The sequence below is a fragment of the Monosiga brevicollis genome, genomic scaffold, assembly GCF_000002865.3.
Source record: "Monosiga brevicollis MX1 MONBRscaffold_40 genomic scaffold, whole genome shotgun sequence".
Lineage (NCBI taxonomy): Eukaryota > Choanoflagellata > Craspedida > Salpingoecidae > Monosiga > Monosiga brevicollis.
Window position 1 is genome coordinate 17,820 of NW_001865077.1, and position 11,220 is coordinate 29,039.

General features: G+C 52.6%; 3 protein-coding genes across 3 annotated transcripts in view; 1 reads left to right on the top strand and 2 right to left on the bottom strand.

The window, feature by feature from the left end:
• MONBRDRAFT_12480 (uncharacterized protein) overlaps window positions 1–1,402 on the bottom strand; it is a gene marked incomplete at both ends in the record, with an annotated part of 4,451 nt that extends 3,049 nt beyond the window's left edge. The window contains 2 exons of the mRNA XM_001750368.1: window positions 254–347; window positions 1,362–1,402. Coding sequence (XP_001750420.1) covers window positions 254–347; window positions 1,362–1,402 — 135 coding nt within the window. The remainder of the gene's footprint in view (window positions 1–253; window positions 348–1,361) is intronic.
• Window positions 1,403–3,367: 1,965 nt separating this feature from the next.
• MONBRDRAFT_29879 (uncharacterized protein) lies at window positions 3,368–5,341 on the top strand (the record flags this gene model as incomplete). The annotated part of the gene is made up of 3 exons (XM_001750333.1): window positions 3,368–3,410; window positions 3,591–3,951; window positions 4,123–5,341. 3 exons carry the CDS (start codon window positions 3,368–3,370, stop codon window positions 5,339–5,341), a joined length of 1,623 nt encoding a protein of 540 aa, XP_001750385.1.
• Window positions 5,342–8,263: 2,922 nt separating this feature from the next.
• Window positions 8,264–9,769, bottom strand: MONBRDRAFT_12482 (uncharacterized protein; the record flags this gene model as incomplete). The annotated part of the gene is made up of 1 exon (XM_001750369.1): window positions 8,264–9,769. The coding sequence occupies one exon, from the start codon at window positions 9,767–9,769 to the stop codon at window positions 8,264–8,266; it is 1,506 nt and encodes a 501-aa protein (XP_001750421.1).
• Between the last annotated feature and the right edge of the window lie 1,451 nt (window positions 9,770–11,220).

The window sequence follows — 11,220 nt, forward strand, 5'->3', positions numbered from 1 at the left end:
AGAAAAGCCATGAGGAAAAACGGGGGAAGGTATTGACCTTGGCTTTTGCATCAGCGCCAAACTCCAACAGCATTTTCACCAACTTGACGCGGCTGCAGGCCAAGTATAGTGGCGTTATGCCAGTCTGCGGGTTGATGCAAGACCATGCGTCCAGTAATACAATCAGCCCTTATGTCCCCTCAGCACAATTGAATCAAGAGGAAGAGGAAGAGTAAACAGTCATTAAATAAGGTTAGGAAAAAGAGGTGCTCACCGCGGTTTTGGCGTCAGCATCAACGCCATGCTTCAGCAGTATCTCCACCACCTCCACGAGACCTTTATCGCAGGCATTGTGTAATGGTGTAAAACTGTGCGTGGAGTACATACAGGTGCATCAGCATGCGTTTCAGGTTACACCATGACTATCACCGTGAAGATCTGTCCACCACATTCGAAGCAAAAGTGACCCACTCGACACAATACTATCAAACGCCATACGTACCCAACCACCAGTGAAAGTGGCAGCGGAACGAATGCGTTGAGAATCCCAACTGTTCAGTAGCCGCAGCGCCTCTCGTGATCTACATGATTTACACGCCTCGTACAGCTGTTTTCCATCATCCGAACTCATGGCCATTGGTCTTCTTCCCCCTCTGCTATGAATCTCACTACTCAAACTCAAACACCAACCGATAGGGACCCCAAACACAAATATTAGTCTCATGTGCGCGAGTCAAAAAAAAGGGAGCGGGGCAGCCACAACGCTGCCTGTCGTCCTTGACAAGCCCGGAAAAAAAAAGAGTTGATCTTCTTCTCACCTCTGATTGATATGACGGTAGTTGCAGAACAAAGCAGGGTGCTCGCATGTAGGCAGGCACGTAAAGTGAGAGCACTGGTGCCAAGTGAAGAAAGAAAGAAAAATACAACGTGGTAACAGCGTCTTTATCCCACAGTTGACTCAAAAAAATGCATGACCGCCTTGCCAAAGAGTTGACCACTTTCTTCTCCGTAAAGAATTTTGTAACCTATATTTAGGCGATGCAATTTCGGTGGTCTCGCAGAAATGGCAAAAACGATCACGCACGCCGTCAAATGTGAACGGCGCAAGCCCCGCATCAGTATTCATTGTTGTGCCCTCAGGCAGCAGTAAGCGCGGGAGTGCCGTTGCACCATCCATGCTCTCTTGATTGTACCGTGTGTGTTGGCTTTTGAGCAGATGATGAGGGACGCTGCCACAGAGGACGTGGCATTGCCACATTATCAACGCAGAGGTTACAAGGCAACCATGTTGACCGTAAATACACTTGAGCCGCAACGACGCCGTGCTGTGATTTGAGGTTAATCCCACGCCTTGGCACACCGGTGTGCGCCTTCTGACATACCGGTGCATCGGTATCAGGCATTTTATGCGAGGTCTGAACATGGCTGCCAAGTTTGTTGCTCAAAAAGCGATTAATAGCTCGACCTTTTGCTTGCCCCGTTCTTCACGTTTCGCAATGTTGAGCAGCTTGTTCATTCGCTGCCGCCCTCATTTGCGTCATGCTAGTTCCTATCCTCATGGAGCTGCCCCTTTTCCTTTGCTGCCCTTGCAGTGGCCCAGCCACTGCCCAGCACCGCAGTGTCGAGGTTATATATTTTTTAAAAAATCAGCAGAACGTCCAGCACGGTCAAACTTGCCCTACAGATGGATCGAGTCAACTTGATTTGCTCCTCGTTCTACATCTCGCTCATCCCGTCTCCCGTCGAGGATTGAAGATGGCTTGAGGCAATTCCATCGTCCCTGGTTGTTGGTCTGCCAACAGTTCTCAAGACTCGAAAATGCCGTGTTACAAGCCTCGGCTGTTGCGGCTGTTACTCTTGAGTCACCGTGGTGGTAAGATGTATGTTCGAGTCGGACTCCGATCCTCGAAACCAGTCATTGCTCAAACGCGCCTGGCATACGGTGTTGTCCGAGCTTTCAGCGTCTTGATGACGAGTAAGAAGAGCAAGCTCGGCAGAGCTGAGTTTGGGAATCCGATCAAGCAATTTGTTGTTCTCATTGAGTGCGTTCTCTCGGGCACTGCGACGAATTTCAAGAAGCTCGCACACAACCTCCACGATCATGCCATGGCTCGTACACGCACGCTTCTCACTGCAGGTCTCTAGCCGGTTTGTCAAAGCTACGCGCTCATGTGCCAAAATAATCAGCCTGCCTTCAAAAAGTTGAATGCCTCGCTGTCTCCGCCGTTGCGCAGCCACAAGATCTACTCTGGTGATACCGTACAGCTCCAGAAGCCCGTTGGACCGATCAGGGCGCCCCCGGCACTGCACTCGTAGGGGGGTTGACTAGACTGCCAAGTTGTTGATGAGGACGGCCATCAACCCCTATATACTGTTGAACTTTAATGGATGTCATCGAGCCCGCCGTGAGCTGACGTAAGAGCTGGGATGCACGATCTGCCTTGGCTCGACGCTCGGCCTTTAGGCACAAATACCACTGTCAGCTGTATGCGAGGTTTCAGCACCAAAGAGCCACACAGTGAAGCGGTTCCCAACACCAAGGCGCACCGACATCCTTGGAAACCCCAGCTTCCATCATACCCGGGCGTTGCATTGCGTGGACATGCCTGATTACCCCGGCGATGCCGCATGCCGGCGGTCTGTCAGCAGAGGCGGGCTGACCCGAAATGGCAGCCATCAATCAGTGAAATCCGAGAAGATGAGCATTCAAAAGCTTTGCCTAAATCATAATTAATGGTGCAAAACTAGTATCTAACCTTTTATTTTCTGAAGATTGATCAACTGGCCACCAGGGCGCTGCCGTTTATCTTGCCAGACAGCTCCAGCCTATAACAGAGGGAAAAGTGAACGGGGAAAAATAAGGGCACAAAAATACCCTTGGTGGTAACTGACATGTGAACATCCTACATTAGCATGTTACGTAAGTCTGTCACCAAATTCATCGTTTCACATTATCGTTTTAGTTTGACACCCACTCAAAAAGATGATGACAATTGTCAACAGTGGAATACACAAACATCCGAAAGGACTCTATAGGCTCGTTGGTCTGATGCAATGGCTGCTCCGGCGACGTCCATCCGATGATTGGCGTGGTTGTCAAAAATCTTGCCCAAAACGGCCATGGCGTCGCCACCCTTGAGCATCGCGCGCCTTTGCATTGTTGTGGAGTGTGCCCTCTTGGTCCACCGCGACCGGCGGCTTCCGATCTGCCGCACAGGCACACGGCCTTGCCCCGCCTGTATTTTTGTATGCGTTGACAGATAATTTTTGGCCAGAAATCAATTCAAACGATCAACCAACGAATGGACTGGACCGACGACCGCCGACGCCACGGCAACGCGTTGTTTGCTCGGCTGACACTTTTCTTGCCGACACGGAGATCGGCAACATGGGCTGCTACCAGAGCTGCGCGAAGCACACGGGGCCCACAAGTTAGCCAACCCTGCGCGCTCCCTCCCTCCCCCTCCTCTCGGCCTTTGCCCCTCCTGTGTGGGCCCACCTGTCTACCGCCCTCTTCTGTCTCATACTGCTGCCCGCCCCCTATCCCCCTTGTCCACCTTGCCCTCTCGCTGCCGTGCGGCATCCTTCTTTCACCGCCTGCTTGGCCGCAGATGCCGAGCGCGCCCTGCTCGGGGTGAACGCCGCCTTCCTCGAAAACCTTAAGTTACGACTGCACAGGAAGTTTGGTCGGGCATATCTCGACCTCACCACCACGGAGATCTGCACTCAATACGTCATGCCCCTCACCGAAGCCCGCGCCTGCGCCTGGGTCGATCTCCTGCTCAAGGATCCGGTAGATAAGTTCAACCTCGCTCCGGCCACCGTCTTTGTTTCCCACGCCTGGAAGTACAGCTTTGCCACCACAGTCGATACCATCCTGCGCCACGAGTTCCGGGAAGCGCCCGGCGCTTACTATTGGATCGACCTCATCCCCAACAACCAGCACATCGCCACCAATCTCCCCTACGAATGGTGCGTTGGCGGTGAATGGAGGCTGCAAGAAATGGACGTGCCTGGAGGTGCCCGTGATCCCTCGCCTCGCTCTTTGTTTCTCTCTCTCTCTCTCTCTCTTTTTTTTTTTTTTTTTTTTTTTCCTTCTTCTTTCCTTTACTTTTTTTCTTGCTGACCGTCCTCCCACCGCAGGTGGTGCAACACGTTCCAGGAGAACATCAAGCGCATCGGCCGGGTGCTGCTAGTGATGAGCCCCTGGCGCGACCCGATTCCCATGACGCGTGCGTGGTGTCTGTTTGAGATGATGAACGCCCTCCACGGCAAGGTGCAGCTCGACATTCGGCTGCCCGAGGCCGAGGTTGATGGTTTTGTGGAGGCCCTGGCCGACAACCACAACGAGGTCATGGACATGCTGGTGCGCGTGGAGGCACAAAAGGCCGAGGCGTTCAAGGCAAGCGACAGGGACATGATCTTCAAAACAGTGGAGGAGACGGTCGGCTTTCCCGAGCTCAACACCAAGATCAAAGCGCAGCTGCGCGCCTGGTGCCTGGAGCAGGCGCTGGTGGCCGTCAGGAACCGTGAATCTGAGGACGGCAAGAGCATGAAGTTTGCCCATTTTTGCAATCAGGTTGGGCTCGTGCTGTCAGCCTTTGGCGAGTTGGACAAAGCCCTCGAAATTTCAATCAAGGCCCTGGAGATTTGCTTGGCCACACGGGGCGAGGAGCACATTCACACTGCCACCATGTACAACAGAGTTGGCGTTATCTACCGACAACAGCATGAATACGAGCAAGCATTGGAGTACCACGACAAGGCGCTGAAGATTACGTTGAATTCGCAGGGCGAAGAGCACCTCAGCACGGCCTCCACCTACAACAACATGGCCCTCGTCCACAACAACCTCAAGCAATATGAGTCGGCGCTCGAGTATTACGACAAGGCCTTGAAGATTATGTTGGCAACGCTGGGCGAGGAGGACGAGAACACGGCCGGCGCCTACAACAACATAGCCACCGTCCTCAAGAGCCAGAGGGAATACGTGAAGGCGACTGCGTACTACAGCAAGGCGCTGAAGATTTTGCTCCTGAAGATGGGCGAGAAGCACCCGAGCACAGCTGCCGCCTACAACAACATGGCCATCATGTACAAAAAGCAGGGCCAGTATGAGCAAGCGCTTGAGCATTACGACAAGGCCTCGATCATTTGGACGGCAGTGTTGGGCGAGGAGCATCCCCGCACGGTGTCTGCCGTCTGCAACCAGGCCATGGCCTACCAGAGCCAGGGCCAGCAGGAGCAAGCCCTCGAGCACTACCGCAAGGCCTTGAGGATTCGAAAGCGGACGCTGGGCATGGAACATGCAGACACGCGGCGTGTTCAAAAGGCCATCGACAAGCTCGAAGCTTCTTCCTAGGGCGAGGGCGTGTGTGTGTGTGTGTGTGTGTGTGTGTGTGTGTATGGAGCTCTCTTTCCCCCAAACCCGTCCCCCCCCGCCCCTCGGTCCGTGACCGGTAATTGCCACATAGGCGTGGTGGGTGCCGTGAAGTTCGTCTGAAACGAATTGAGCTTGATGCTGCAACGGGTCTGTGAATACTCACTAACGGAGCCTTGATCTTATCTGATATTTTCGGCTCTTGTCTGCTTGCAAGTTCATTGATCGGTTCGGTGGTATTGGACTGTTCTACTTCAGCTGTTTGGTAAAGCCCACCCTACCCGTTGATTTCATTTTGCATAGCAATCGACAAGCCACCTTAAAGCGCCACAAATTTTAATTTGTAAAAAAGTGTCAAGGTGCAGCTACAGAGGCGGACGTTAGGGCGCCCACGCGGTCACTAAGCGTTTGTAGGTCTTGGATATTGAACAATTGAGGATTCAAGCGCCAGCCGACGCTACAGAGAACAGCAGCAGCGCACCGCCAGCGTTTGACCTGCTGCGCATGAATCAAGTCTCGGACTGGCGCCACGTTGAAATCCAATGAGAACCAGACAATGCGGACAATGACATGTGAATCAAGTTTGCACCTTCGGAATTTGAAGTTCGATAGGAGCAAAGGGTTTGGGTTGCGCCCAACAGCTCTGTAATCAGCTACAACGTGAAACAGATTCACCGGTAAGCAAGCTTGCCTCTGCAAACAGTACTGAAAATACAATAAGAAAGCCCACCTCCAGCTTGATGCGACTCCTGCTCAGGAGCAGATCCAAGGGCCGTGCACCCGTCTGTCACAGCAGGTCATCAGGTGTCAATCGCAGGTGCAGGAGAACAGCGGAAAAGCACGGCATCGCGGTGAAAAGCTTACACAATCTCTTGCGTCCGGGTCGGCACCGTGACTTAAGAGCTGCTGGGCAACCTTCTGGCGGGCAGAGAAGGCGGTGCAGGCTGCATGGAGCGGCGTTTGGCCTTCCTATATAATAACCAGTGTTCGGGAACATGAGGAACACGTCATTTCGAAGGGAAGAGACAACAGAATACCATCAATGTTATACGGCAACGAGCTCAACTAACGTGATTGGTGGTGTTGGGGTCGACATTGTGACTCAACAAACGTTGTACCGCATTCATGCTACCACTTTGGCAGGCGACATGTAATGCTGTTGCCCCATCCTAGCCGCAAAAACAGATCCATCAGACAGAGACAGGCACAAGCAACCAACTGGACTTTTCCAACACCAGGGGACAGGCAAGAAGCTTCTTACATGATTCCTCGCGTTGGCGTCTGCACCATGACTTAGAAGGATTGAAACGATCTCAGCGTGATCATCGTCACAGGCGAGGTGTAGTGGTGTGTTTCCGTCCTGCCGAGGAATTTGCCGGTCAGCAGCGTCAGTGTTGGGGCACGACGGACAAGCAGCGCAGCACAGAGGGTCCGGATGACCCAGCGAAATCCAGAATGTGTTTTGCCCGAGCAAGAAGATGCGACACAAGAGTCATTGCCAGGTAGAATCACAAACCAAATCCTTGACTTCAACATCGGCGTGGTGCTCCAGAAGCAGCTGCACGACGCGCACACGGTTGCCTTGGCAGGCATTGTGCAGCGGTGCGCAGCCATTCTATTTTTTATTTTGTTTGAGGAGGTGGGTGGGAAGAGGGGGGGGGAGGCGTGGTTTGTGCATGTCGAATATGTCACTTGGGTTGCGGTCATGAAACATTGGATAGCAAGCTCGCTCAGCTTCAATGATGACATGTAGACCAACACACCAGGTCCTTTGTGTTCAGCTCCACGCCGTGCTTCAACAAGAGTTCTGCCACGCCAGCGTGGCCGCGGTGACAGGCCTTTTGAAGGGGTGTTCCACCACTCTACGCCACACCAAGGCACATTTTCAGTCCAAACAGCCGTTGTGCCAAATGGCAGCGAGCCATGGGCAGCGGCATGGGGTTAAAAAAACAAAGTCAAGGAAAAAAATGAAGCGTGCAAGAACGCTTCCCGGCGGAGCTTTGGTTTCAAACACAAATACACAGGGAGGGGGGTCTGCATGGAAGGGGCGCACATTGATTTTGGCTTCGACGTTGACGTGGTGTTCCAGAAGTATCTCGACGACTTTGACGTGTCCATTTTCACAGGCCTTGTGGAGCGGCGTCCAGCCGTCCTGGTGGTATGGAAAAATTTGGGCCCACGGCGAGGATAAGCTTAGATCAGGTGCTCAGCATAGGCAGGCTGAGAGCCATTCGGGGCAGGTGCACCTTGTTTCGCGCCGTGGCGTTGATGCATTGGCTCAGCAAGCCTTGTACCACGTCTATGCGGCCGCCAACGCAGGCCAGATGCAAAGCTCCATTGCCGTTCTGATTGGGCGTTCCACCACATCAGAAACAAAGACATCAGAAACCAATAACGCACCGTTCTAGCCTTTCAAGATCACCCCAGAAGAATCATGCAACCAACCCAATCTGTAAAGGAGGCGGCCGCACGAAGACGCGACTGATCCCAGTCCTCCAGCAGCCCCAAGGCCTCGCCCGAATCCGCAGCGCCGCACGCCCGCCACAGCCGTTCCCCGTCGTCCTCTTCGCTGCTCATCATGAACTTGCCCTCAAAATTGAAAATGATGACAATTCCATCGCAACAAATTAGATAATGAAGTAAAATACACACTTGTTGCAGGTATTATTTTTGATGACAATACTTAAAGGTATGCCCCACGATAAATTCATAATGTCAGATAAAGATATCGTACAGAAGATTCATGTATGTGTTGAATTCACAATTTTTGATGTGCTTGCTTGCTTGATATGGAAGATCAAGCGCTGGAACGATGGCCTGCAGCTGTGACTGTGGGGCCTCATCGCCACGCGTACGCCGATCGTGCACAAACGCCGTGTGGAAGAACAATCAAAGGTCCACCGCTCAAGTGCTATGCTCGGCGCGAATTTCTGTCCTCTTGGCCAGTGCCCAATCGAGGTTGAGAAGGCGAGCGTGGGCATGTTGGGCCGTGTATTCCACAGAGCCTGCCACCTCATCAAAGACGTCTGCCATCAAGCGAAGGGCGTCGGCACGGGATTCTTGTCGGCTGTCATCTTCTGTCAGGATCTGTTTGATAACTTTGTGCAAGAGCTCAGCCATGTCGGACGTAACGTCATACCATAAAACGTTGACGATGGCCTCGCGTGCTTGGGCGTCCAGCTGTTCTCGCTCTTCATCGTCCAGGAGTGGCTCGTCGAGCGAATCCTGCGCCTGCCAACTCGCCGAATCGCTCGGGGCGCGAGTGAGAGCAGTGTTGGTACCATCCGGGTGACTAGCGACCGCGGCCGTGGCGGCGTTTTGTCGAGTGTCAGCATCCACTGGCAGGTGATAGAAAACCTCGACAAAATCATCCTCTTGATCCTCATCAACCTCGTCACGGTCGTCCCCATCCAGCCTTAGCTTGCGCGTGTGAATGCGTTGGGCGTACTCGCGCCCTCGCTGGCGAAGAATCAGCGTTCTCTCTCTGTGCTCATTGAAGGCGACCAAAGACTCAAGGGCCTTCTCCGAGTCGCATTCACGGGCTCTCGCTGCAAAGTAATTGCCGAGCTTGGCACGCCAGGCTGATGGGCTGAGACCACTGGCCTCGGCACCAGATCGGTAGATGGAAGCAAGAAGCTGAAGCAGTGGTGGGCCATACGGGGCTTGCACCAAGTGCCTTGCATCGGCCAGCACTGCCTCTCGCGCATCAGTTCGGGGCGCACTTTCAGATCCCTCTGTCTTTTCAAGGGTCTGCAGCTCGACGAGCTTATCGAGGCGATTCAGTAGGCGTTGCTTCACATCTAACGTGCGTTCCATTAGAGCGACCTCGACTTCCCATTGGGGGCAAGGACTCGATCGTGCCTGGTCCACAAGAAGAAACATCGGGGCGCCACAATGCTCTGCAAACAAATGTAGCCCGAAGATGTCAACGACAACACGGCTGGCGTCAATCACGCACTCGGACTGTGCCTGCCGAAGCGTCTCCTCCGGCTGATCGTAGGCCTGTCGCAGAACGGGATCAGTGAGGATTTGATGGGCAAGATCCAGTGCCTCCCGCTCTTGCGGTTGCCCCTCGACATCTTGTAGGCACCGGTTGTATGCACACTCTATTTCGGCTGCGGTGGCATCAGATGCCACCCCCAAGCGCCGATGCAGACCACAATGGTCTTCTGGCGCTCGGTCGCCATCATGCGCCGATTTGCAAAGATTTTCCAGGGCCTCGCGGGCATTGCGATTTCGTTCATAGGGTGCAGCACGTTTTCGAATAGCGGTTGCATGGAGCTTGTGTCTCATCAGTGTGGCGAGAGAAAACGCCAGCAAGGCGGTGCCTGGGTACTCGACTGCAAGGCATAAGAGATATGCCTGAGTGAAAGCCTGCGGCGCGAGAACAGACAATATAGGTAGAAGCATTCTTGCTTTGACGCCACACGGAGCTTTGGCGTTTTCTTTGTTGTATGTCAACGAGCGACGGCACCTTGTTGCACGAGCCCGGCAGCGTCGACAGAGAAACGGGAGCAAGGTAAAACAAAGGGACAAGGGCCAAAAAAAATGCTTCAAGGGACCTTGCCGGCGAACGTGCAACAAAAGTGCTTGTGACTGTGTCTACATGAGAACAAGCGAGCACTATTACAAGCAAACCCAGGCCTTGGCGTCATCTGCTTGTATGACATTGATCGAGTTGTAGTTTTGAGTTCGTCATCATCAAAAAAAGAATGGCATGTGTCTCTCTGCCTGGTGTCTTTGTGCCTCGGTCTCTGTGTTACTTAGGTCTCTGTGTTGGTCTCAGTGCCTTAGTCTCTATGCCTCAGTCTCTGTGTCTCAGGCTCTGTGTCTCGCTCGGTCTCTGTCTGTCGATCTCTCCAGGCTGCCTCGGTCATTTTGCACTCGCTGTTCACGGTGAGTCGACGCGTTACCATCTGCACAAGGCCGCGCCAGGGTGACTTGGTTCTGCGTCTCTGTGTGTGCATGCACGCCGGGGCTGAATGTCCGGATGCCTTGAGCCGATTGCACATAATCCGACGCGAATATGCCCCGAGCATAGCTTGACTCATCTCTAAAGCGCTGATTCATTCGATGCACATCTCTCTTATTACCTTTATTTTAACGTTTAAAAAATGATTTCCGTAGGCACTTCTCTACATTTATACTCGCTTGCGAACATCTCTCTCACTCCGAGTTGTATCCAAAAAAAAAACCCCCACAACATCCCATTGTGTGATACAAAGTTCAATGTTCGTACCTCTCTCTCTCAAACTCTCTCTCTCTCAAACTCTCTCAAACTCTCTCAAACTCTCTCAAACTCTCTCAAACTCTCTCAAACTCTCTCAAACTCTCTCAAACTCTCTCAAACTCTCTCAAACTCTTTCTCTCTCTCTCTCTCTCTCTCTCTCCCTGCTCAAAAGTTCGTGCGACTGATCCACCTGTGATGATGTTGCTACGAACCTTCACACCTCTAAAATACTTTCACGAATCGATCAAACCTCTCGAAATAGCACCAAACTGTCCGCTACCCTGCAGTGAAATTGAAGCAACTCTCTACGTATCAGACCAAATTAGAAAGAGTCTCTAATCTCGCTTCGCGTTGACGAACCCTTCTCTTTTCTAGGACCACAGTCTCTTCACATTCTCTGACTTTGTCGCAACAGGACAAATGTCCCGTCCAACACTTATTTTAATACGCTAAATTGGAATTAGTTGAAGGTTTCATAACATGATCAGAGTGACTTTGTGCGGTAAAGAGTTAGCTTCTCAACGACGTTGTCAAAAACTGGACATTTGCTGGCGCCATCTCTGTCTCTTTGTCTCTCTCTCTCTCTCTCTCTCTCTCTCTCTCTCTCTCTCTCTCTCTCTCTCTCTCTCTC